Source organism: Serinus canaria, chromosome 18 (assembly GCF_022539315.1).
Source record: "Serinus canaria isolate serCan28SL12 chromosome 18, serCan2020, whole genome shotgun sequence".
NCBI classification, from domain to species: Eukaryota; Metazoa; Chordata; class Aves; order Passeriformes; family Fringillidae; genus Serinus; species Serinus canaria.
In genome coordinates this window covers 9,775,803-9,801,848 of record NC_066331.1, presented here as the reverse complement: position 1 = coordinate 9,801,848, position 26,046 = coordinate 9,775,803, and the positions used below count along the sequence as shown (strand labels likewise).

At 50.5% G+C, this 26,046-nt stretch overlaps 4 protein-coding genes across 5 annotated transcripts in view; 2 read left to right on the top strand and 2 right to left on the bottom strand.

Annotated features, from left to right (window-relative positions):
* Positions 1-3,131, bottom strand: part of MAP2K4 (mitogen-activated protein kinase kinase 4) — a 62,622-nt gene extending 59,491 nt beyond the window's left edge. Inside the window, exon 1 of the mRNA XM_030232146.2 lies at positions 2,943-3,131. Within this exon, the coding sequence (XP_030088006.1) occupies positions 2,943-3,033 (91 nt within the window). The 5' untranslated portion in view covers positions 3,034-3,131. The remainder of the gene's footprint in view (positions 1-2,942) is intronic.
* Positions 3,132-8,356: 5,225 nt separating this feature from the next.
* TMEM220 (transmembrane protein 220) lies at positions 8,357-13,366 on the top strand. Its single transcript, XM_009099103.4, has 6 exons — positions 8,357-8,449; positions 8,545-8,574; positions 9,460-9,520; positions 10,611-10,734; positions 11,578-11,637; positions 12,693-13,366. Exons 1-6 carry the CDS (start codon positions 8,378-8,380, stop codon positions 12,823-12,825), a joined length of 480 nt encoding a protein of 159 aa, XP_009097351.2. The 5' UTR covers positions 8,357-8,377; the 3' UTR covers positions 12,826-13,366.
* A 430-nt stretch (positions 13,367-13,796) lies between these two features.
* Positions 13,797-16,563, bottom strand: ADPRM (ADP-ribose/CDP-alcohol diphosphatase, manganese dependent). Its single transcript, XM_009099085.4, has 3 exons — positions 16,011-16,563; positions 15,436-15,552; positions 13,797-14,591 (listed from the first exon to the last, which is right to left on the bottom strand). Exons 1-3 carry the CDS (start codon positions 16,561-16,563, stop codon positions 14,305-14,307), a joined length of 957 nt encoding a protein of 318 aa, XP_009097333.1. The 3' UTR covers positions 13,797-14,304.
* Positions 16,443-20,820, top strand: LOC103823913 (protein SCO1 homolog, mitochondrial). Of its 2 annotated transcripts, none has more exons than XM_050981383.1 (6): positions 16,443-16,591; positions 16,872-16,962; positions 17,808-18,005; positions 18,218-18,310; positions 18,422-18,537; positions 19,470-20,820. In XM_050981383.1, the coding sequence occupies exons 1-6, from the start codon at positions 16,520-16,522 to the stop codon at positions 19,596-19,598; spliced, it is 699 nt and encodes a 232-aa protein (XP_050837340.1). In that variant the 5' UTR covers positions 16,443-16,519; the 3' UTR covers positions 19,599-20,820. The 2 variants fall into 2 exon arrangements, with proteins under 2 accessions (XP_050837340.1, XP_030087870.1); XM_030232010.2 differs by lacking the exon at positions 16,443-16,591 and adding an exon at positions 16,608-16,770.
* The last annotated feature ends 5,226 nt before the right edge of the window (positions 20,821-26,046 follow it).

Below are 26,046 nucleotides of genomic sequence, written 5' to 3'. Positions count from 1 at the left end.
CATTCAGGACTGTTCCTGAACTTTATACATGAGTAAGAATGACAACTCTTCACACCACCGGTCACCAGCATCTGGACAGACTTCATTTAGTGAGCATGCAACAGACGTTTAAGAAATTATGGAAAAGGATCTATTTTAATACTCAGAATTCCAGCTCTCCTTTGTCTCCAAGCTGTGCCTTGAACACAGCACCATGAACTGCACTGGCCAGGGAAGAAACGAAGCTCCAGGTCCTTTGGCATGGGCAGCAGATCCAGGTAGCCAAGAGAAGACATGAGAGTGAAGCTGGGACATGCAGAATAGGGGTGGATAATAAGGCCTGAAGTAATCTCATTGCTTGATTACCAGGTGAGCCCGGTGAGCCCACCACAAGGACAGGGCAGTGTCCCTTCACTTCTGCATTGTCACCTGGAGGACTTCAGCCTGTGTGCATCAAAAATGGTGTAGGATACAGAATTAAAAGCAAAATTGGGTGGCCTGCAGAGACCTTCTGGATCTGCTGCCCTTGCCTTGGACATCAATGTGACGGGCCTCAATTTCTCTGAAGACTTCTCCCCGGTACCATCATCCTCACAATTCTTCCCTACCCCCAGGCCCTGATGAATGCCCTGACAGCTGACACTCCTTATAAAACTGCCAGTCTTGACATCAAAACAGAAACCTTATGCAAGGGACTCTCACCTCAGGTGAGCTTGCCCAAGCACATGTCCTCTGGGCAAGGTCTCCAAAAGCAACAGTGTGCTGCCCAGGGGAGCACTGTCACAGTCCTTTGGCACAGGAGTTCCACCCTCTCCCTCTCCCACCTCTGCAGAAGCAGTTGCACAAGCCAGGTCAGAGTGTTTGTGGCTGAAAATTAACTGAGCAAAACTTTTTTTTTTTTTTTAATATAATTACTTGTTTCCAGCTTAATGACTTCCCTGCTCCACCTTGTCATGCTGTTTAAGCCAATTAAATCGACACTGATGCAGTCCTACCTACTCTTCTCCCCACCCAGCAATGCATTCCTGCACCTCCCTTGCTCCAGTGCCTGCCCAGCCCCACCACAAGCACAAGCTGGGCTTCCAAACTGTGGAACTCTCGACACTTTGTGGGATTTTCTTTGTTCAGCCCAGCTTGCCTTGGCATCAGCAGGAACTCGTGTTGTGGGCAAGTGCACTGGGCATCTTGGAGAGCAGCCAGAGCTGCCTCAGCAGCCTGCACACCACCTGCAGCCACGTCCCATCCCACCCAGGTGCTGTGGCAGCACAGCTTCTCCTGGGACAGTTTCTTGCATGTTGCAGGAACATCCCAGTGACAGCAACCTGCTGCTCCAGAGCCCAGCCAGGATCCCACACACAACTCCTCCTGGGACACCTGAAGGCTCACCAGTTACCTTAGGGAAAACCACCAGCACTTGGGCATCATCACACTGGCCCATGGTCCTCAATCCATATTTAAACAGCCACCATAACCAGGTACAGCAGAACCAAGTGCCCTTCCTCCACTGGAGACAGCATGCAGATGCTGCATCACCACAAGCTCAGAGGGCATCACAGGTGCCAGGGTGCAAAACCAACTCTCAGCCTTGGAACATATAGGTGATTCAGAGGAACGACTCAAATATGAGAAATGAGTCAGGTGGAAATAAAATGGGCAACATTGAGGGCTTTAACTGCACTACAAGAACAAGGCTTGATCTTACTAAATCACAACTGTTTTGGCATATCATGATAAAGTTTTTAATCCATGCATTTAATGAATAAAGTCTGGGATTCTGGTTTTTGAAAGACGGATAATGCTACCTTGACAAGGCCCAAAAGGTACCAAATCCTTCACGCAGAGGAAGCTACAAGGAGTCAAAATTCACCTTTTTACTCCAAATATACCAAGCTCTTCAGTTTAACCATCAGTTCTCTGCCCAAACAAGTCCCCACCAGTCTCAGCACAGTCCATACCAGAAACAACACAGAATATGGCAAATAACAGTGACAAACATTATTTCACAACAGTACCTGCACTTCTGCCACAGAGAGAGCAACCTTTCCTTTTTCCTGGTCCCAAAACAGGGTAAACTGCTTCTTTAATATTACCATCCCTGTATTTAATTTAAACAAACAAACAAACAAACTAGCACTGTGCCACCTCAGCCTAATAAGGCCTAAAATGCTTTTCAAGCAGAGTGCGTTTCAGTGCTCTAACTTTAAATGAGAAACTCAAAGGGTTTGCTGAGGCCTTTCCGAAAAACACATATCCACCGTTTTTGCAAGGCTGCTCAACCATCAACAAGTGCCGGTGGAAACCAACACGACCCGCTGCAGCACTGTAAATTTCCATCGGAACGGAATGAAACTGAATGAAACTGAACGGCAAGTTCGCGCTGAACTGATTTCACTTAGACGTTCGTCTGGAGAAAAGCACACAGCGGAGGCGGAGGGTCGGGCTGGCCGGGGCAGTGCCGCCGTGCCGCAGCCCCGGCCCGGCCGCACCGCGGGGCTCCTGCGGGCACGGGCCGCCTCCAGCGCACTTCGCTCCGGCCGGCTCCCCCCGGGATGCTGCTGCTGCAGCTGCGGCCTGCACCGCTCACCCAGAGCGGCCGCAGAACCGTTCCCGCCGGGAGAGGCCGGAGCCGCGTCCAGCCCGGCCTTTGTCCCGGCGGCCGGGGCCGAGCTCCGGGCAGGCCCTGCGCCCCGGCAGCCCCGGCGAGCAGGGCCAGGGCCGCGCTTCCTCCCGCCGAACGCGCCGGGCGCGGCCAGGCCGCCAGCGGGGCAGGCCCGGAGTGGGGCCGCTAGGGCCGGGCCGAGCTGGGGCCGGGGATTCCCGCGGGCAGCGCCGCTGCACAGCCGCGGCCCAGCGCGGGGGGCGCGAACGGCAGCGCCCGGGGGTCCCCACGGCCCGGGCAGGGTGAGACCTGCGGCGGCTCCGGCCCGGCACGGCCCGGCGCTGCCCGGGCCGGCGGTGCTTACCCTGCATGCTGCTGCTGCTGCTGCCGGCGGCGCCCGGCCCGGGCCCGCTCCCGCTCCCCCCGGAGCCGCCGCTGGGGCTGGGAGTCGCCATTGTGCGCGGAGCGGGAGCAGCGGCGGCGGCGCTGCGCAGGGCCCTCCCCGGCAGGGCAGGACACACGGCCCCGCCGCCCGTCCGCCCCCGGCTGGGGCCGCGAAACCCCTCCCCGCCGGGGCCCCGCGCCTGCGGCACCGCTGCGGCGGGGCGGAGGCGGCGCTACCTCCCGCGGGAGGACGGGGCATCCCCGGGCGGTCCTGCGGATCCGCTCCCGCTCCCTCGGGCCGGGGGGCACCGCCCGCGGGGTACCCCGCACCGCGCTCGGCCCCGCCGGCCCCTCAGCCGGCGGCGCCCGGACATCTGCTGTCCTGTCTCGCATCCCCTCGGGGGCCCGCAGTCGGCCCGAGCAGCTTTAGAGCATTTCTCATCTTCACCCTAGGGTTAGGGCTTCTCCCACCCAGACAGCCCCTTGCAAACTTCTCCCGACTCCCTCGGGACCACAGGGCATAAATCCTTGCTGTGCTTTCCCGGACACCCAGGGCATCAGCCTCTTCCTGCCACCTTCAGTCTCTCCCTCATTTTCTTTCTTCTTGGTCACTGCCGTTCATGCAGCACATGGTTTCTGACCATTCCTCCACACTCCTAGTCATAGGGGCGGCACATGCTGTGAATTAGAGCAGTGAAATTGTCGCCCCAACTTCACTGTGGTCCCTCTCCAGCCTGCTGCATGACATAGGGGAGTCCCTTCACCTACAGGAGGCCTTGTGTCCTCATCTTTGTAGTAGAAACAATACTGACCCCTTTTATGAATGGAGATGGGCTGAGGAAAAAGCTGGATGTCCCATGTGTTAGAAGTGTGAGGACTCTATCCCTGCTGCTTCATTGCCCAGGTCACCATGGAGGCGATAATACAGCCCTGAACACAGTGGAAGTGCCTCCAGGAAGTGCAAGCCATCACCCTTTGTGCTGAGTCCTGACACAAAAAACATTCCCTTCCCTAGTTCCCTATCTTTGCTTTCTCTTCCCTGTTTTGCTTAAGCCTTCTGTTCTGCATTAACCCCTGAGGGCAGGTCCATGGCAGGCACCTGCAGGCTTTGATGCAGAAACCCAGTGCCTACTAGCAAACACTGGCACAAACACTGACTTCCACTTCTGCTGTGTGCCACCTACATGTGTTTGCTTACAATTAGCTAAAGTCATACTTTTCCCTCACTGCAAATCTGGGAGGATCAACAATACCTCTTCTGACATGTTTGTGAAACCTCTCCTTAAAGACCTCCAGTGAGGAGGATTGTGCCATTCCCTAGCAATCTGTTCTGGCACACATCTTAACATCATCCAAAAGCCTAACTTCAGGGGTTTTTTAAAATTTCAAATCCTTTATATCCTGCCCTGTTCACTATGGCCATAGCCTTCTTCAAAATGAGCCTTTGGGCACTTGATGATGTGCAATGATGAACGGCAATGTTTCCCTTCTTGTCCTTGCCTCAGCTTTCTCTTCTACACATTATATCAATTCATTTCCTTCAGCCTTTCTTCATGTTTCCTGAGCCTCCCAGGAGCCTCACTGACCTCCTTTGATTTTTTTCCTCTGTCCATCTGCATTTTTTGAAGTACAGCATCCCTAGCTAGGCATGCTATGCCAGCTTGCCTTGGAGGCTACAGCTCACATGCTCCAGGATGATGTTTGCCTTTTCCATTGCTGGTGTTCAGTTTGCTCTCCATCATACTGAAGACTTTTCTTTTTTGCGGGGAGAGGGAGTGTTTTTTGGATTGGTGAGGTGTTTTTATATAAACTGCATCCACTCAGTTCCATCACCTGAACGTGTGTTGCTCACTGCTCATAAAAGTAATGCTGGAAGTTGTACCTGTTGAATATTTCCCCGTAGATTGAAGGCCATTTCTCCATCTAGTGCTGAGTCCATTGTCTTTGCTGTCCTCAACAGTCTGGAGTAATTAGCAGATTTAATAAGGCGGTTCTGGGTGATAATCATCCAGGCTGTTAACTGAAGTAATTAAAAAGATCTGGCATCAGAACAGACCCCTGCAAAAATCCTCTGAATATGTCCTTCCATTTTGACAAACACTGATAATTAGCACTTGAGGTACAATGATCTCACCAGTTTTACACTCACCATGCCCTTATATCTTCTTAGAAGGGGTCAGGACAGCCAATGTTAAAAACCTTCCTGAAGTCAACATATGTGGCATCTGTTACTTATCACTTTATTCCTAAAATATCATGCCACACCAGGACATGAGAGTGGTTTGTCTGCATTTTTCCCTGATGTGCTCTTCTCTCTGCAACCAGGACATCATCCACCCCTTATTCTGTGCCATTTACATCATGCCCATATCTTATACTTCCCAACTATGTTATATACATATATATTCATATAACTCTATTCAAGCACAGCTTTTATTTCAATAGTCACTGGCCATCCCCACCAAGATGAATCTGTTGAGTTCAGTTAGTCCATGACTGGTGTATCTGGAGCAGTCCAGATACTCACTGTTCAGGGTAGCTGTGACATACAGTGGCATTGTCATTCAACAATCAATATTACATATGAAACTCAACATTACAGACTGTTCTCACCCAAAAATTGAATCTTCTTGAGGTACATATCATATTTCCTTGTCCTTCTGCATTACTCACCTGGTGCACCCATGTCCTTGAGCAAAAACAATCCCAGGGATGGGTTTGCCTTTGCTTCAGAAATGTGTTCTCTGAAGTTGGTCAGTCGGGGAACACAGGGCTGCTCCCATTCTCAGGAAGGTGGGCCCCATCCTTCCCCGCTCCTGGCACCTGACCCACCAGTTAAGGCAACTAAACCCACAGCCCTTTTGGCAATATCAGCTGTGCAACCATGGATTTATCTCCAGATGTCCCTATTGGAATTGCAGTGAGGGTTCTGCAGCCAGGAACACCAAAGGCCCTGAACCTTTCACCTGCCCACCCAGAGCCTTTTAATCACCTTTGATCCAATCTAAACCAATCTATGACCATTCATGACCCAAGGATGAGGGCCATTATGAAATGGGTCGCTGTGATGGGTGATTATGGCTGTGGTGCAGTAAAATCTCTGGTACAGGCTCTTGGGAAACGTCCTGGCTCTCAATATCACAGCTTGGCTGCAGGGACCATCCCTGCTGCCTCTGTTTTTTACAGGTGGAGTTGCCACGGTGAAGATAAACTCGGACTGCTATGGGGTGAGTAGCAGATCCAGAGACTCATAAAGAGGGAAGATGTTTTGTCTGATATCGAGGAACAAGTAGCTCAAGTTCCACTCAAGGATACTGAAGGTTCTTGGCCTCCCTCTCATGGGAGAAGTCAGTATTGCCTTCTGCCGACAAAGTCTGCTGTGTCCTGCAGCAGGTGGCTGGAGGAAGTGCTCCGGGTACTTGGTAAAGCTTTAAAGGGAACAGCCCCGACCTTTTCTTTGCAATAAGCACACCCAGCACTGAAAGACGTTTTTATTTCTAAGGCATGCTACAGCCTGATTGCTTTTGAATGCCATTTAGCTCAACTGGCCAGAGCATGAGGCTAACATGAAGGTTGTGGGTTTGATCCCTGTATGGGCTATCTGCTCAAGAGCTGGACTCAGTGATCCTTATGGGTTCCTTCCAGCTCAGAATATTCTGTGATTCTGTGAATTAGAGCAGTAAAGAACACCACACTTGCTAAACCAATCCCTTCTTCCAACCATATCCTCAGGAGAGACAGAAGGGCCTTTTGCCTTCCCTTGCTTTTATGTCACTGAACTTTGGTCACTCACAGGATTGCCAAACCTTCCATGCCATGCTTCCCCAGTGCCCATTAAAAGCTGCTTTCTGCCAGCCCAGCCTTCCCTTCCCCTCAGCAGAGTCCTGTCCCACACCAAGCAGGGCCCTGGATGTGTCTGCCCAGCTGTTTTTCTGCTTCCTTCGAAGTCTCTGTCAATTTCTCCCGTCTGATTTCTCTCCCCTCCTGACCGTGCAGCCCATGAGATATCAAGGAGCAGCCAAGCCACGACAGAAACTAGGTGGGCTGTGCAAATTTGCACAATAGCTTGTGGTCAGACAAATTAAAGATCCAAAGACTTCATCACAGATTAATTTTGAAGTTGAAGATTAGCTAGTATGGTTGGAAAAAATGGGCAGTGACTCATAATTTTGTTTCGCACACAAAGAACTGGTGTGCCTGAAAAGCTTGGCTGCTTTTATTTTCCTATCATAATATGCTAATAATAATTATGCTAATGGAAGACATGCTCTTACATTCTTCTTCTTCTTACACTTTTATCACCACTGTTGCTTTTTAATCCTTGACATTTTCATTTTCTAGCCCAAAATTACTTCCCTTCTGTTAGAAAATACATTCGAAAGCCTGTCCTTGACCTGGAAACAAGGCATAAAGGTGATTTGTTACTAGAGCTCTGCTTCTTTTGAGGTGAGGGGTAGGGACTCTCACAAAGACAACTCTTACTTCTCTGTAGCTTTATTTGCAGTAATTTCATCTCTTGTAATCTGCTCAAGGAAAAACTCAGTTAAAAATGAGAATGAATCCTCTCCACAAATGTGGACACATTTACATGTCCTCCACATAACAATTTAGCAAGACCTGATTCTGTTGGGTGCTGAGGGAACGGTATGAAATTGGTGGGAGACATGATCTCACAGAGGCTTGGTTTTGGTAAATATCACATTTCTAAAGGACCCACTTTCAATTCATCACTTACTATCACTTTTCGTTATAAATGATCAGTGAACAATGGCACAATGCTGTTCTTCTGAGCAATATCCTTTTTGGCTCTCCAGACTGTACAAAATGACTGAATCTCTTAAACACAAAACTATTTCTGAACCATTACAAAAATCACAGAATGGTTTGGGTTGGAAGCTGTCTTAAAACCCATCTCATTTAGCCCCCTGCCATGGGCAGGGACACCTTCCACTGTGCCAGGGTGCCCGGAACCCCGTCCAGCCTGGCCTTGGGCACTGTCAGGGATCCAGGGGCAGCCACAGCTGCTCTGGGCACCCTTTGCCGGGGCCTCATCTCCCTCGAAGTATCGCCGTGCTGCCCGGGAGCGGGATCGGGATGGGGATAGGGGCTGGGATCGGGGATCGGGATGGGGATAGGGGCTGGGATCGGGGATCAGGAGCGGGATCGAGGCTGGGATGAGGATGGGGATGGAGATCGGGGATAGGGGCCGGGATGGGAGATCGGGGCCGGCATCGGGGATCGGAATGGTGATGGGAATGGGGATCGGGGATAGAGGCCGGAATGGGGATGGGGATTCGGGATCGGGATCGGCCCCGGGATCGGGGTCGGCCCCGGGATCGGAGTCGGCCCCGGGATCGGGGCCATGGCCCGCCCGTGTCCCACCCCTCTGTCCCTCCCCTCTGTCCCGCCCCGGCTATGGCGGCGCGGCTGTGGCGGCTCTGCAACCTCCTCATGGCCGCCTTCTTCGGGCTGGCGGCCGCCGTGCAGGTGAGGCCGGGGCTCCCTTCCCGTCCCCTCCGCTCCCCTCCCGCGGAGCGCGGCCCCGGCCGGGCCGGGGTCTCAGTGCGTGCCTCCCGCTGCAGGTGAACGATCCCGACGCGGGGCTGTGGACGGTGAGTACGGGCCGCCCTTCCCTTTTCTTCCCCTTCGGCACCTCCTGCCCGGAGGTCCCGGCTGCCCCAGCCCCGCTCCTCTAATTCCCGTCCGATCCGGGGCTGCCGGGGGAAACGTCCCGGCTCCCAGCTGAAGAGCGGGCAGACTCCGGGAAAGCAATGTGTCTACTGCAGAGACGGCTGGAATCCCACCGTGCTTCCAGGATCTGTTTTTCACCCCAGATCTGCACCTGTCCCTGCAGAGCATCACTTGCCAGTGCAGAGCATCCCGCGCTGCTCCCGCTGCGCCTGCCCCGCACTGCCCGTGGCTCTTGGCTTGCCCGTGGGCTGTACCCGTGGCCCTGGCCTTGCCTTGGCTCTCCAGCGGGAGCCTCCGAGGGAGCGGGGAGCGAGCCCCGCTCCAGTGCCCGTCCTGCCTCGGGCACTGAGCAGCCCCTGGCCCCGGCCCTGGGCTGGGCGCTGCCGGTGACAGGGACAGTCTGTGTGTGCGACAGGAGCTGCTGGCATGGCAGGGGCTGCTCTGCATGCCCTGCGGTGTGTGAGCCCCTCAGACAGCAGCACCAAAGGGGACAAAATGCCCCAGCACGGATGGAGGGTCTGGGGAGGGTCAGGATGCAGGGAAGGGGCTCTGCAGTGCTTGGTCAGACAGCCAGCATTCTGTAAGCCAGGAGCAGAGGAACAAGGGGGCTGATGGCCCGGGATTTTGGGTGGTGATGGTGAAGATGAGCACTAGCAGTGCCAGGGCATGCTGGAGGGCGAGGGACTGGGATCTGCTCTGTGCCTCTGACAAACTGCTGTGAATGGGGGAAGTGCTGCTGTGGCTGGGCACTTCTGCTTCCTGAGCTTGCTAAGTTTTGCTGCCGACTAGATTTATGTCATTAACAGGTTGTCTACTTAGTGCCAGCTGCCCTGACACTGCTTGTCAGCATCAACCCTTCAATAACAGGTATGATACTGGTGTACAAAACAGTCTCTGCTTATATTTTTCCCTCAAAAGGTTATCGTTTTGCTTTTTTTCTTTTTAAATTGAGCCACAGATTAAAATCAAGCTGTGTAGAAACACATCCTACTACCTTCTGAGGGCAAAAAGCTGCAGGACTTATTTCTACAGAAGCTGATCATTGCTTTAGTGCTGGTGGCTGGGCATGCTGCAGGTGAGAAGAGGAGCCCAGCAGAAAGCCCAGCTGCTGGAATGGGCCTGCTTTTGCACCCCAGTTCCAGCTTAAAGCTTTCTGGAGCAGAAGCCTGGGAGCATGCTCTGAACCTGGCTCTGTGTTGACCTTAGCAATTGACTTTGTTTCCTTGTTGTAAATCTGTTTTTGTTTATCTGCCTTGTGCAGAAGCAGCGGAGCTTTGCACAGTCCCATGAAAGTGCTAAAGGTCTTGTTCAGTGCCAGGTATTGCAGCTGCCCCACAGAGCCGTGGGCAGGAGCATTCAAAGGCTGTGTTTCCAAGGGTGTGTGTTGTGGGGGCTAACAGCAGTTCAGCGGATCATTCAGATTAGATTTGTTTCAAGTCTTCAGAACATAGTTAAGATTTTTGTATTTAAGATTTTTGTATTTTAATTCAGTAGAAATAATTTAAAATAAGGCAATTTTATATACACAAAGAGGCTGTATCTGTTCTGAATGAATACTTATGCTGAATAAACTAAAATCACACTTAACAAAAAAAAAGCTTCAGGAGGGCATGGCATCGTCACAAATGACACCACTGCAGTCTATTGGCATTCTGGCCACCTTAAGCATATAAAGTAGCAGCATTCCTAAGTTCAGAACTCATGAGGCTTGTGGTTTTAAATATTTATTGAATATTTTATTGGCTGGTCAATAGAATCCACATGTTAAACTCATAGTTTGTGTTTTCCTTGTGCCCAGATCTGTGGAAAATAAAGATTATAATAGCACAACTTCTGTACAACTGCAGGTTTATGTAAATTCACCAAGGGGTATTTGCCAGTCAGGTCTGTGGAAGACCCAGATGGTTTTACTTCATTCTTCATAGAGGCTGACAGTCTTATTTTTTTTTTTCCCCAGACAATGGTGTTTGGAGGAGCCTCTGTGACCTTCATTCTGCTGGCTGTGTTGTTGGGACCATTGCCTTGGCTTGCTCTTTGTTTGCTTATGCTCAAGGAAACATTTTTCATGAAGAGGAAGGCAGGTAAGCAGTGGGTTTTATTTGCCCCTGCCCAAATCCAGCTCACCAGGCCCTCTCCTCCTGGTGTCACCTTCCAGAACTTTATTTCCTGGGCTGTTTCAGTGAGTGCTCTTGGTCCACAGGAATCAGACCAAAGAGGAGAGACCATAATGCTCCAAACCAGTGACTCCAAACTTTCCTGCTTGGACACAGGGAAGGGAACAGTCATTGCCTCCCTGATTGTGGCAGGCAGTTGGATTTATTTGTCTGGCTTTCAGAGACCAGGGCACAAGCACAGTGAAGCAGTTCTGTTCTCTTTTCCTGGAGCTGTAGGAGTGGTAATCAATGTTTTAAAAATTCTTGAGGTGATACCAAATTCAGATTTATCTGGCATGGGCTGCTGAGTCCTCCAAGGTACTGAGGATGAGGGAGAATTTCTCATCTGGACACTCAGGTGCGTAAAAAGTAGATGCTTGCAGAGTACTGAGGTGAAGCCCTGGTAGTTACTTCTACACCTAATCACAGTCTGGAAAACTGGGATGTTGCTTTGCTCTGTTTCAATGAGGGAAATGTGCTTGCTTTGCCTATGTTAATTAGAGAAATGTGCTATGGAATATAAATCCAGCAGTAGAACAAAAGGTGGAGGCAGGAATTTCTGCAGCTGTTTAGCTGTCATGTTGATTGGTAGGTTTGTGGTGTGAAGCAAAGTTACTCTTTGTAAATACCTTTATAATTATAATTCTAGTAAAATACATTGAACTTCTCCAAAGGAGCAGCCACTACTGTTTTGGAGGCAAAATTTGTATTGTAGGAACATAAACATCTGTTTGTATTATTTTCTGATCTGTTTTTTGTTTGGCTTTTTAGAGAATTGTTTGGTCTGGTGATTATTACAATATGGATGAGTCTTTGTCGCAGTTCAGCAAAGTAAGTTTTATTTTCTTTTTGTTTGTAATGCATTTCAATGTTCACATTTAGCTCCTTAAAAACATGCAGTTGATTTTGACAGCTTGTTTTCCTTTTTCATGTCACCCTCTGAACCTTCCAGATGCCCAAGCAGTAGCAGCTGGTGCCACAGCCTAGAGGATCTTGCACGGATAAAAGTTGGGGCAGGGGGGAATGTAAGGCTACATGAAGCACTTTTTTTGGCCCCTTGCCATAATAGGAGCATTTTCCCTTTGCTTAAGGTGCTTTTTTAAAAATTCCAACTAGTTTCTCCAGCCTGAGTTGTCAGAAAATTCTTGTGCCTCTCCAGTAAAAGACTGGCAATAGATCCATAGGAGCCCCATTAAATTGGCCAAAGGCTCTCTGCTGTCTTTCCAGCTGCAGGCAGATGTGAATGTTATGTGGTGGCTGTAGCAGTGGCCAAGGACATCCTGTGCTGTCCCAGCCATGCTGTGGTCAGCAGGATGAGGACAGTGCCTGTCCCCTGTGCTGGCACTGCTGAAGCACCTCCAGTCCCGGGGTCAGGTTTGGGCACTTCACTTCAAAAATGACTTTGAGGGACTGGAGCGTGTCCAGGGAAGGGAACAGAGCTGGGGAAGGGTCTGGAACACCAGGAGCCACCAAGGGAGCTGGACTGGCTCAGTCTGGAGAAAAGGAAGCTCAGAGGGGACCTTTTCACTTTCTACAACTCCCTGACAGGAGGGTGCTGCCTGGTGGGGGTCAGGCTCTGCTTCCAGGGAGCAGTGACAGGACCAGAGGAAACAGCCTCAAGCTGTGCCAGGGGAGGTTGAGATTAGATGCTAGGGAAAATTCCTTCACAGAAAGAGGTCAAGTATTGGCACAGGCTGCCCAGAAAGGTGGTGGAGTCACCATTCCTTGGAAGTGTTCAAAAAAAAGCACTGGATGTGGCACTGCACTGTAGGGTTTAGTGGGTGTGGTGGTATGCAGTCCAAGGTTGGACCTGATGATCATGGAGGTCATTTTCAGCCTTAAAGATTCAATGATTTGAAGTAGCTCTTTTGGATTTGTTCTTACAGGAGTCCCCTGGGAGGAGCTCACTTGGTTGCTGCAGTTGTTGTTGCCCTTTTCCCCTTTGTTTCGTGGCTGTACATTTATGTGAACAAAGACATGCGAGAGTCTTGGCCAACACACTGCAAAACCGTGCTTTAAATGGGTGGGAGAAAGTCTGCAGTGACTATGCTGACCTTGTTTGCCTTTGTTTTTGATGCTTAACAAAAGGTGTGTCAGTTTGATAGGACCCAAGAATACCTGGCTGCTTCCAGCAGTGCCAGTTGAGATTTGGTAAAATGTTGAGGAACACTGTCAAATCTGAGTGGGGAATTTTTCTACGGAAACTGTTCACCTTGCTGCTTCTTACATTTTCCAAACACCATCGATCTAATGTCTGTTCTGATGGTATATTCAGGATACCACTGTAGCCCTGGATCATTCTCCAATCACCTCATAGTTTGAGAACTATTCTGGGACAAATAAAGCAAATACTGTTTTAATAAATGACTATTTACAGCCACAGGACTTTCAATAATGTGCCTGGATAATGCATTTCAGACTTACTGGAAAATTGAGCAGTCTATCTCTGTCCTGTGCTAAAATCATATGTAGAATATATCTGAAAGAATTATTTTACTATTATCTTTAACTGAAAGTCACTGGTTTTACTGAATAATAAACACTATTTTTTATAAAAAACCTCAATGAAAGCTTCCATATCTTTTATTTTCTGGGAGATGCATATTTGAGCCTATCACCAGCAGATGTGGGCACTGTCCCAACTCTGCTGCTCACCCAACTTTTCTTGGAAAGCAGAACCCACACAGTAGCCCTGCAGCAGCAAGCATGTCCCACTATTCATCCTGGAGTAGGTGGATACACTGGACTCAGGAGCTGGCTGGGACAGAGCTAGGACAGCTCCAGGTGTAACACAGTTTTATTTAGATGGGTGTCAGCTCACTCTCAGCAGTGCTGCAGGTGATCCCAGCTGTGCACACACAGCACAGCCTGAGCTTCTGCAGCATTCCATGGTGCAGCACACATGGTCTCCTTAGGCTCAGCTTTCTCTGAGGATAACTTTAGTCTTTTAAAGCAAAGTTGGAAGACTGAATTAGGCTACAGGCTGGATATATTGTGCCAGACATGAGACTTTACTGTAATAGTCACAGAAAATAAATTAAATAGAGATGTGGCTGGGCAGGTACAACTCTGCATGCTTTAATGCTCACTGAGAACAGCATTAGGGCTTTTTTTGAGCTATATTTGTTATATGGTTTGCATCTTTTCACAGTAGCAATCCAGTTTGAGAGAACAGCATTAGGGCTTTTTTTGAGTGATATTCATTATATGGTTTGCATCTTTTCACAGTAGCAATCCAGTCTGGATTGGGTGTTGGAAATCAACATTCTGCATTCCAGTGTATTAATTTAAATTACTAGCCTTCTCTATTTTCCAAAAAGAAGTCAGGTGCTCTCTTACAGAAACACAATTTCTAAAATTCTGTATCCAAGAGAAAAACGCCTGAGCTAAAGCAATGAGGATCAGCCATGCACAGCTTTCTAAAAGCAAACAGCTGTATCTCCTCCATTTTCGTCCAAGTCCTTCCTACAGAAGAACAATCTCTGTTTGCCCGGTATTTCAGAAATGCATAACTCTGTCAGGAATTCTGCCCCTTCCCTTCAGTACCATTTTATCTTCATAGACATAAACAGTTCCAAAGGCGTTGCTGTCGGGGGGTGTCTCGATGAGCCCCTCCAGGGTGAGGTGATGAACTCCGTGTGAGTCCTGGCAGTAGGCGCCGTCGTGCAGGTGCCCTGCGAGCACACACACCACACACCTGTGTGTGTGTATCACTGACAGCGCAGCCTCGTAATTCCAGGCCAGGCAAACCCCATTGGAAGCACAGGGATGGATGGGCACATGAGCTGCAGTCCAGAGGGAAAGAAATAAAGAGTTAAATGGTAAAAAATCTGCCTCATTGCTGGGAATTTCTGCCATCCCACTGAGTGTGGCATTCATATTTTCTGAAAAATCCCTTTGCCCAGGATTTTCTCCTGGGAAGCTAAGAACTCTCAGACAAAAATGAAAAAAAAATAATTATCTCATTTGCTTCTCCTCTGTTTTGCTCATGTGGAATGTGCTTGGAGATTGTTTACCAACAGGTGATTGTTTCCATGTGAATTGTTTTGACTCATTGGCCAATCAGTGCCAAGCTGTGTCAAAACTCTGGAAGGAGTCACGAGTTTTCATTATTATTTTTTTAGCCTTCTCTAAGTATCCTTTCTATATTCCTTAGTATAGTTTAGTTTAGTATTCTTTTATAGAATATAACATCATAAAATAATAAATTAGCCTTCTGAGAACATGGAGTCAGATTCCTTCCTTCCTCCTGCCACGGGACACCCCGCAAATACAATAACTGAGTAGAGAAAGCTCACCCCCAGATTGAGGTGTGGTTGCTGTTCTGCTCTTTCATGGGTTCCATCTGTACCTCACCAGACCAACTACATGTTTTCTGCAGCTAACACACAAGGGCTAGCTAACTTTTCTTTTTTTCTCGTATTTCCATGGGAGTTGTGCTGGTTTTGCATTAATTGACATTCGGTGAGGAGGGAAGAAGCCACCCACAGAAATGAGTGAGAGGAGCTGCTGAGAGCTTCCTCTGTACACCCCCCATCAAATATAGGGGTTGGAACCAGATTAGCTTAAAGTGCTCTTCCAACACAAACCACTCTGATTGTCTGTTTATCCCCCTCCATATCTACCTACCCATAACTATAACTTTTTCTTGGTTTTCATCAGAGAACTTGAGGACTTCATCAAACCAGTCCAGCTGGGCTTGGCTAAATCCTCCATTAAATGCTACAAAATGAGGTTCTTTGAGCCCTGCAATGAAGAAGAAGGTTAGGCACAAATGCATGCACCTCCCATGGTTCCTCTATTTGCCTTGAGCAAATCTGCTGATGGTTGGTTTACTCTCAGAACCTTTAGCAGTTTTTTTTTTTGCATTTCCTGGATCAGAACTCCATCCCCCTTGCACAAAGAAGATTATTTGTTAGTGTATTCGGGAGTTTGGGTCACACTACGCAAACACTGTTGGGTTTCCCCCCGGCATGGGGCAGGGTGGGCACAACTCGGTGCTCTGCACCAGCCGCCACCCCGGTACTGCGGGGCACAGAGCAGGGCACAGCCTCAGCACCAGGCATCTCCTGTGCCCGCACTGACGGCAGGGAGTGGGCAGCAACGGGGCACATGCTTGTGAGCCCCTGGCATCCCGCTGTCAGCACCGGGAGCTCCGGACAGCGAAGCTTCGGCCGCCCACGCCCCTGCCAAGCCGGAGGTACCTTCGGGGCTGTTGAGGTCATCGTTGGGGTTCTTCTCCCGCAGCACCCGCAGGGACTCCTGGTAGCGGGGGCTGCCGGGGTCCCTGCCCAGGGTGCTCGTGTCGTAGCTGTCGAGCACGACGAGGCGGAGCCGTGGGGCCGGGCTGCAGTGATACGCGTGGCACTCCCTGTCCGGGGGCCCGTCCGAGCCCCCCGCGGGCCGGCTGTACAGCCCGGTCTGCACCAGCCGGGCCCGGCTGAAGTTGTAGAGCTCGTGGTTGCCCCACGCGTGGTGCACCGGCACCGAAAGCTGCCCCAGCACCTCCAGCACCTGCTGCAAGGCGCTCTCGGCCTCGCCGCGCCCGGCGTTCTGCCCGTCGATGCTATCGCCCAGTTGCAGCACGAAGCCTATCGGCGGGCTCTCGCCGGCCCATTCCCGCACCGCCTCCCGCAGCAAGCGCAGGCTGTGCCGGTAGTAGCGCCGCCGGCAGCCGCCGAAGTCGTACCCGTCCTCCGCGTCGGCGAACTGGATGTCAGCGATGACCCCGAAGGCGAGGCGCGGCGCAGCCTGCATGGCGGCCTCAGGCGGGCCGGAAGGGGCGGTGCGGCCGGCGGGAACATGGCGGGGGCGGTGGGGCTGTGGCGACTGCGGATGGGCGCGGGGCTCTGGCCGCTGCCGGGCCCTGCCGTGCGGGGCTGGGCGGTGCTGCTCGCACCCCGCAGCCGCCCGCTGTCTCAGCTGCCACCGGGCCGCGGGCCGCGGGCGGGCGCGCAGAGGCGGGTGAGTGAGGGAGGGAGGGATGGAGGGAGCGCGGGCGGCGGGCCGGGCCGGGCCGGGCCGCTCCGTGCCCCGGGCAGTCACCAAACCCTTGTCCCCCGCAGCTCGTGTCGTGGCGGTCGCTGGCGGCCACCGTGGTGCTGGGCGGGGGGCTGCTGGCCGGTATGAAGCTGATGAAGCGGCACAAGGAGGAGAGTGAGTGCGGGGTGCGGGAGGAGCGCCGGGGTGTTGGATTGCACTGTTTGCCTTTTGTCCATGTGAGATCGTGTGGGCTGGGGTCCATAGCTGGCTGGATTGGACGCGAACAGCCCGCCCAGGCAGGGATTCCTACACCGGGGGTGTCGCGTTTCGTGTTCAGACGAGGCGTTTGTCTTGTTTAGATGATGTTGGTTTGTCATTCAGATGTATTTTACCTGCCTGGGCATCGTCATTGTACGGCTTTGCTACACGGACGCTTCGTGCCTGTGTTTATGGAAGTGCCGCAGAAAAATTTCAGAAATTTAAAGCAAAAAACCCTGAAGGTTCAGCGTTTTAAAGCTCCTAGGTTGGAATAGTTGTGTTTGGCCGCACGCTGTGCCAGCCTGTGCAGTGCAGACATGGAGCTGGGTGTTGTGGGCTCGCCCATGAGCTTTGCCCTCTCCTGCAGCAGCTGCCCACACATTTCCTTTTTATGGATTTCACACTTTTCCTTTACAGTTGAAAACAGAGGTATTGCAGCTTTTAGGGTATGTTCAGTTTTCAACGGATGCTGGTTTCGCTGTTTCATAGCAGGCCAGATATCTTATCTTTATTTTTTCCCTTTTTAGACAAAAATGCAGTTGGGTAACAATGAAAGATAATACCATTTTTCAAAGGAATTTAGTGATAGATTTGATTTTGTCCAAAAGGAACGCTTTCTGGAAGGCACGTGCATGTTGGGTGTCTGCGTGACAGGCGTTGATGGATCTTGACATGACCCTGAGCAGTGTCTGACTCAGCTTGCCTGGGAAGCATTGTGCCTTGTGGCATGCGCGTGTTTGACTCCCACTTGTGTTTTGTAGAACTGGAGAAGGAACGAAACCGAGGCATTGGGAAGCCGCTGCTGGGAGGGCCCTTCTCCCTCGTCAGCCACGAGGGACAGCCCAGGACCAGCAAGGACTACATTGGCCAGTGGGTGCTGATCTACTTTGGCTTCACTCACTGCCCTGACATCTGTCCTGATGAGCTGGAGAAAATGATTGCAGTGGTAGATGAAATCGGTACGGGAATTCAGGGTCTGGAAGCACAGACACTGAGCATTGCATGTCATGGCACTTGCTTCCTTCACAAATTACATAAATAAAACTGCACAAAATGGTCTAGTCACTTGGGGTGGGCTTGGATTGATGTTACATGGCTGTGAGCTTGTTTGAAGAATGATGAGAGATGGTACCTGGTTTTCTAACATAAATAATAACTGTTAACATCACAGATCGAATTCCATCTTTGCCTAATCTGACCCCACTCTTCATCACCATCGATCCTGAGAGGGACAACCAAGAAGCCATTGCCAGATATGTCAAAGGTATTCCTGCTTTCTTCTTGTGTCTCATAGCTTGTAGTACAGAACACTAAAAAGGAGCCTCTTGAAGGAATTCTTTTTACCAAAATGTGTAAATGTCTTCTTTCTATTTAGAATTTTCTCCAAAGCTGGTGGGATTGACTGGTAGCAAGGCACAGATTGACCAAGTGGCTAAAGCATACCGTGTGTACTACAGTGAAGGGCCCAAGGATGAGGACAACGATTACATAGTGAGTAAAAGCAGCCTTTGCTTACTGAAAGACTGGATAAGAGCAGCATGAATGTTTTAAAACCAGCTATTGGATCTTTACTGGAGTCCCATGTGCAGTGGTATGTTCACCTGTCAGAACCACAATGCCCTCCTACAAGCTCAGCACGTTACCAAAGTGTGTTCTAAACAATCCCAGAAATGCAGACAGCAGCACAGGAACTAGCAAGCCTTGAAACAGTTGGGTTTCTTTCTGTTCTTTATTATATTTGACTGGTTCTTTTCCTATGTGCTCCAAAGTTGCTGTGATTTTCCATTTCTTACGCAGCTAACTCAGAGCACGGCTGTATTTCAGTCCTGAGCAAGCATAGCTTCCAGAGCCAGAAATCTGTGTCTTTGCTGAGAAAGATGCTGTCACAGTTAGGTGCAGACAGCACTAGCAGTGTCATTTAAATAAATTTGCAGTGGAGTTAATTTTGATATAAATCCAATTGGAATATCCGGGATGTGCATGGATGAGCCTGCTCCAGTGCGCCGGCAGGGGGCGCCTCTGTCCCGCATTTCCCTGTATCCCACTGCCGGTCCCGATCCCAGTCCCACATTTCCCTGTATCCCACTGCCGGTCCCGATCCCAGTCCCGCATTTCCCTGTATCCCACTGCCGGTCCCGATCCCAGTCCCGCATTTCCCTGTATCCCACTGCTGGTCCCGATCCCAGTCCCACATTTCCCTGTATCCCACTGCCTGCCCCGCTCCTGATCCCGCATTTCCCTGTATCTGCCTGCCCCGCTCCTGATCCCGCATTTCCCTGTATCCTACTGCCAGTCCCGATCCTAAATCCCAATCCTGCATTTCCCTGTATCCCACTGCCTGCCCCGCTCCTGATCCCTCATTTCCCCTCTGAGCCGGTGCTGTGTGATGTTGTGCTCTCTGACCACGCTGTGCTCTCCTGCAGGTGGATCACACAATAATCATGTACCTCCTCGGCCCCGATGGTGACTTTGTGGACTATTATGGCCAGAATAAGAAGAGTGCTGAGATTTCGTCTTCTATTGCTGCACACATGAGAAAATACAGATCCTAAAACAGGTGGTCCTCAAAGATTGCTGTGAATGTCACCTGTGGGTTTGGCTGTGATTGGACATTGGAGTTAAAGGAGAAGCACACAAGTGTAACATCCTGTCAAGCAGGTCTCCTTTCTTCCAAATAAGAAAGGTTATCCATGTTTCTGCAAATTCCCAATTACCAAAAATCTCTACAGAGCCTTCCTCATGGATGTCATTTCCAACAAGATCTTGGGTACAGAATAAAATTTGGAACTTATTCTGAAACTTTGCTGGGAGCAAAGGATGGAAAGCACTTTTCACTAGGGAAGAATGTGTATGTTGCTGGGAAAATACAGCTGGTAAAAAAAAACCAACTGCTATTTGGTCTGGCAAGGACAACAGTCACTGCAGGAGGATTACTTGATGCAAAGCCATTACTGGATGGGGCCATGGCGTTCTCAGAGGAGCTCTGCCCTCTGGTTTCTCTGCACGGTTTTGCCTTCTAGGAGAGGCAGCTGCGCTATTAGAAGCAGGGGAGCCTTAAGAGTGCTTCTTTATCCAGGTTAAGAAGGTGAAGAACACTGAAAGCACCAGCTGCTTCCATGCATGGGACCAGCCCTGTAACAAGCCTGATCATTTCATCTGAATGCAGAAATGAAATGTATTTTTCTGGTGGTTTTTCCAGGTGAACACTGTTCATTTATAAGGAAAAGAGAATTGGGATGCAAATAGTTTTTTCTTTTGGGGCAAATGATGGTGTGTGTAGTTGCTCTGCTTGTGTTAGGGGAAGTGGGGAGGGTGGAGGGGGGCTGTGTCCATGCACAGGGCTGGCAATCAGATACATTCTATGCAGTGCAGCATTTGAAAATAAAGATTGATTTGTATAGGAAATAGATCTTTTTATTTCCTTAGGTTTGAGTAGAATGTCATCAGAACTTTGTATTCCAGTCAGACTTCATATTCTTGCTCTGCTTTCCTTTTTTTAGAAAGCAGTATTTATTTCTAGCCATGCACATCAGAAGCTGAATGTGCTTTTTTAGTTGAACCTCAGAGAAGGGCCCACAGGAAACAAGGCAGAACAGTTCTTGGTGTGAGTTCCAGAGGCTCTTGGACTGAACACAGGTGTTCCTGCAGGTAGCACTGGTGTTCTGACTGTGGGGGTTGGAAGAGAACATTCCCATCCAAGGGAAGGTGCAAAGCCTGTGGAAAATTTCTGCCTTTGCAAAATTGTGAAGAACAGTAAATTTCTCCTGTTTCAGAGCAGTGACATCTCTCATGAATTTTTACATATATTGGATAGTTGCTCTCTTCCATGAGTTTTACCTTCAGATCTGTATTTATTTGATCCCTCGTGCTTTGTTTGTGTTTGTGGAGTCCTCAGGGCACATCTCTGCCCCATCTCTTACCATCCCGTGGCTGTGCTCTGCACAACAGCCTTTGTCTGCCCTTCTCAAGGTCTCTGCTGTCACATCAGGCCTGTGTTTTAAATACTGCAGCAGTGTGTTAGGGCCAAATACCCTTTCTGCACAGAGGACAGTCTGGAAAACCATGATTGTATGAAGCAATGGTAAGTAAAAATAAATCAGTTAGAAGCACCTGCTCAGAAGAAAGAATTGGTGTTACAGCTGAGCCAAGTTAAAGCAGAATTTGGACAAGGCAAACCTCTGTCCTGAGGCTTTGCAAAATCAGCACATGACCTGGGAAGGGTCACCTGTTACACTGATTTCTCTAAAGCTCATTTGCAGCTGACTCGTACCACAGAGACAAATACAGGAGTCCTGTCTTCTCCCAAATGCTTTAGCAGCACTGTTGTGTCCTTTACCTTGTTTTTCTGTGCCCTGAAAGGCAGAACCAGCTGACCCAGGAAGATTATGGCAGACTGGGGGGAGTGTGGCAAAGGCCCAGAAAGATTTCAGATGGAGTGACATGTCCCTTGCCTCATGGCAGTGGAAGCAACTGATGTCCTGCTTTTTTCAGCCTCCAATTTGACCATGCCCATCCCTTTTCCCTTGGCTTTTCCAGGAGGGAAACTTTCTTTGGAAATGAGGAGTTTTATTTTTGTTGTTGTGGTTGGTTGTGGGATTTTGTTGTTCTTTGACATTTATTTTTTTCTTTATTTGGAGTTTTGTTTGTTTATTAAAAACAAAAAAAATGTTCTTTAGGCAACTATTAAGATTTTCCTGCCCTGTTCAGTGGCAGCAGGGAGCACAGATGTGTTCCTGTGTGTTTAGGAGGCCCTGGGGTTGTGCTAAGTGCTCACTGGGAGGAGGCAGAGCTAGTCAGGGAGGGGAAGGGAATGTGCTGGGGGTGCTTGGAGATGCTTTGTCAGCTGTAATTGTACCCAAATTCCCTGTATCCCCAAGTGCAGTGCCCAGCCCAGAGGGAGGAAGCACAGCTCTGGCAGGGAAGTTTTGTGACAGGGCTCCTCTCTTGGGGCTGTGCTGGGTGCTGGCCTGGGGCTGAGCAGGGCCAGGCTGCCCAGGTGGGTCTCTGGAAACTGCTACCATGTGACAGGTTTCATTTGGGAAGCAGATTTGTCAGAGCCTGGGGCTGTGTATAGTGAACCTGTGTTCCCCAAGGCCAGTAGGAAGCCCTGGCTACCCCAGGGACCGGGGAAGGGCAGAGCACAGTCCTGGCAGGGGCCGACCCACAGAGCTCTGCTGTGCCCACAGCACACCCAGCCCTGGCCTGGCAATACCAGTGGAAAACAGCATCTCCTCTGAGGGGCTGCTGCCATCCCAGCCTGGGGACCAGTGACAAGATGTCTGAGGAACGAGGATTGGCTCTGTTTGTCTACCCAAGGAAGGCAACGCATTCCTCATGTGCTGCCTGCATAGCCCATGGAGGAGCTCAGCTAATGAGTGACACTTAAACCACACGGGTGAAGCTTGGCTGCTTTAGGAGTGTTCTCAGCACCAGCACCACAGGCAGAATCAGGGCCTGAAGAGGTGCAGAGGCTGTGACCTTAAACAACTGCAAAAGCCCTGTGTGGCATTTCAGTCCAGATCATGGAAAGGCTCAGATAAGAAGGACTCTCAGGAGGTCTGTAGTCCAACCTCCTGCTGCAGTCACCCAGAGCCTCTTCATCCTTGTTCACAGCCTGAGGAAGAAAGCAAGTCTTCCTCATCTCCAGCTTGGGTCAAGGTCATATGTGGATGGAGATGCTGTTGCTCTTCCTCCCCTTCTGCAGTGCCTTTGAAGATCTCTACATTTTCTGAGCCTTTTCTCACTTGGTCAGACTTGCCTGGTCTCAGCACCGACCTGGCACTCCTAAGATGTGCTTCCATCAGGCCCCAGCCAGGATCTGGGACAAATGAAGGCTCTAACATGGTCTTCAGTGGAGGCTGAGAATTTGAGTTGGGCTCTTCACCACCTCTCTGCAGCTCAGCATGTGTTTTCAGTCAGGTGGAACAAGCACAGAGTGCTGAGGAGTCAGAGCTGGGAACAACCTGTCCCAATGCACTGAGGTTGCTGATTGCAACCAAGGCTTTCCAGCCCCTGCTGCTGAAGCAGTGTACTCACCCGGAGCTTCCAGGAGCTGTGGCTCCAGCCCAGTGTCTGCTGGGACTGCTCAGGAGCTGCCCAGCCTTGGGGCAGTGAGTCTGTGCTCAGTGAAGATGTGCTGGTCTGTGCTGCAGGGAGAATGGCCACAGTCCTTACTTTAGGCATGATTGACAAGTCCCTCACTTTTACTGGTCTGCTCCTAGGTTTGGTGGCCTAAAAGCAAAGGCAAAAAACTGACTATTTGCCTCCTAGAAAAGAATTTTAAAGTTTGGTTTGGTTCAATTGGAAACTGATGTTTTTTAAAGGAAGTTATACTGGTGGTGGAGTGTCTAGCCCCCGACTTCCAGCAGCTCTACATCAGTTGTGCATGTTGCTGTGAAGATTTGTGCTGGGGAGACCTGGGCAGGAATGATTGCACCTGTCTCTGTGCAAGAGCCAAGTCATTCCATGTTTTAAGCTGTGTATTACTAGTTTAATAAAGCAGGTTCCTTCAGCGTGCCAGGGAACTTACTCAGCTGCAGCTTACAAAACCTTCTTGTTCTCCCGAAGTTCTTTGTGCAAAAATAGATAGACACCAACCAGTAAATCCACCTTTAATTTACTGGGGTATATTGAGCTACGAGTGTGCCCTTTTCTGAATGAAGGGCAGCAGTAAAAGCTCCCTGGCAGCCCCAGGATGGGATGAGAGAGCCTTGCAAGGCAATGTGGCTCGTGGTGACAGCACCCTCGTGACCTTCACCTCAGGACAGCTCTGTGACTGCAGTGATGCTGGCAGCAGAGAGCAGCAGATGTACCTGCAGCTGCTGTGGGTCATTGCTCAATGCCACTTGTTTTCCTGCACTCTGCTCCCACCTGGACACTGAACCAGCAAGAGAAAACCAGGAGAGGCTCTCGCTGCCTGAGGGTTCTCTTTGCTCTGCTTGCACAGCTGGCTGTGGGGACTTAGCCAGCAGTGTGGCCAAGAAGGCCAACGAGAGCTGGGTCTGTAGCAGCCATGCTGTGGCCAGCAGGACCAGGAGAGGGACCACCACCAGTGCTGGGCACTGCTGAGGCACCCTGAGTGCTCTGTCCAGTTCTGGGCCACTCATGACAACAAAGGCATGGAGGGGCTGAAGTGTGTCCAGAGAAGGGGATAGAACTGGAGAAGAGTCTGGAGATCCAGGAGCAGCTGAGGGAGCTGGGAAGGGGCTCAGCCTGGAGAAAAGGAGGCTCAGGGGGAACTTCTGGCTCTACACAAGTCCCTTCCAGGAGGGGACAACCGGGGGGGGTCAGGCTCTGCTCCCAGGGAACAGGGACAGAGGAGAGGGAACAGCCTCAGGTGTGCCAGGGGAGGCTCAGGTTGGACATTAAGAGGAAATTCTTCTCTGAAAGGGTGATCAAACACTGGAACAGGCTGCCCAGGGAGGTCTGGAGTCCCCATCCCTGGAGGTGTCCAAGGAAGGGCTGGAAGAGGGTCTCAGTGCTCTGGGCTGGGTGACAAGGTGGGAATTGGTCAGAAGTGGTCTTGATCTTGGGGGTCTTTTCCAACCCCAATGATTGTGTGGGTGAGGTCCAGTCTGTCCAGTCCTCTCGTCTTGAGCATGCCTGGGAGCAGGAAATGTCCTCTCTGAATTACAGTGGCAATCTGGTGTCAGGACAAAGCCCAGCCTGCTCACTGGCCTGGTGTGCCTCAGCTTTTTGCTCCCAGCACATCCCCTGTGCTGAGTTCAAAGGGCCGATCACAAGGGATGTGTGCTAAAATAAGCTTTTCCCTCATCCCCCGGGCTTAGGGGGATTCTAGGAATTCATGGTTCATGAGATATGTGGCTGTGGTGTCCATTTTTAGTGACCTTAAATGAAATTAAGGGCAACATGAAACATGTTTTTCAAAACTCCTGTGACAGCGACTGTGCTGCAAGCCTACAGCTCCCACTGGGCCAACACAAACAGGGTCAGCCACTGTCCCAAAGGGGTGACATCCCCTGTGCTGTGGCAGCAGCTGCAGGTGCCTCAGGGTGCTCCAGCTCAGAGTGGTGCTGTGGGAGGTGGCAAGAGCTGTTTGGGGAGGGTGGAGGGGGCTTCTGGCATCACACAAGGCTTGTTGGCTTTGTTCTGCTGAGGGAAGGCTGGTCCTGCAGCCTTGGGTGAGTGTCCATGCAGGGCAGAGAGCAAACAGGGCTTGCTCAACAGTGACAGATGACCTGAAAAGCCAGAATGGCTGAGGATGGAGGAGACCCTTCCTCTGCTGCACCAGGAGCTCGCTCCACCTGTGTGCGAAGGCTCCCACTGTTCTGCCAAGTGCTGCCCTGCCAGCCATTGCCTGGCTGCTCTGCACCAACCAGTGTGTTTGGGACTGGGAGACCTCCATCTAAAGCCCAGTGTCCTTCTGTGGGAATTGCAGTCACACATGTCTGAGAACCCCCTCAGCATGGTGTAACGAGGCAGCAAAGGGCAGTGAATGCTGTGGGCAGCCAAAGCTGTATTCAAAGCTAAACTTGTGTAGTGTATTCATGATTTGACATTCATGAACCCTCCATCCCTGGCCAGATTTGGGTGTAGTTCCTTCTGATTAGTCTCTAATTTGCCATGTTTGTCACATCATTTTTCACTCATGGCCTCTCATCCTGTCCTCCCTGACCCATGCAGTGGTGTGAGGCCCAAGAATTGCCATAACTGATCCTACATAAATCCTCATCCTCTTTTTCCTTCCCCTGGCCTTGCTCTCCACCCCACACAGAGCTGGTTTGGGTTCCCTCACCACTGTGCAGCTCTGCCCAGGCAGTCTGTGAGCAGGAGCAGTGGGGCAGGTCCCTTCTATGCTATCATTTGTTTGACAGGCTGGTGAGAGTGAAATGCTGGCTGTGGTTGTAGCTGGCAGGAGAACACATTCCCAGTAAAGGAAATTTCCGCCAAAGAAAAGTCTACAAAATCCCAGAGTTGCTAAAATTGGGAGAGAAGAGCAGGTCCTTTCTTTACACACTGTATATGGCAAAAAATGAACAT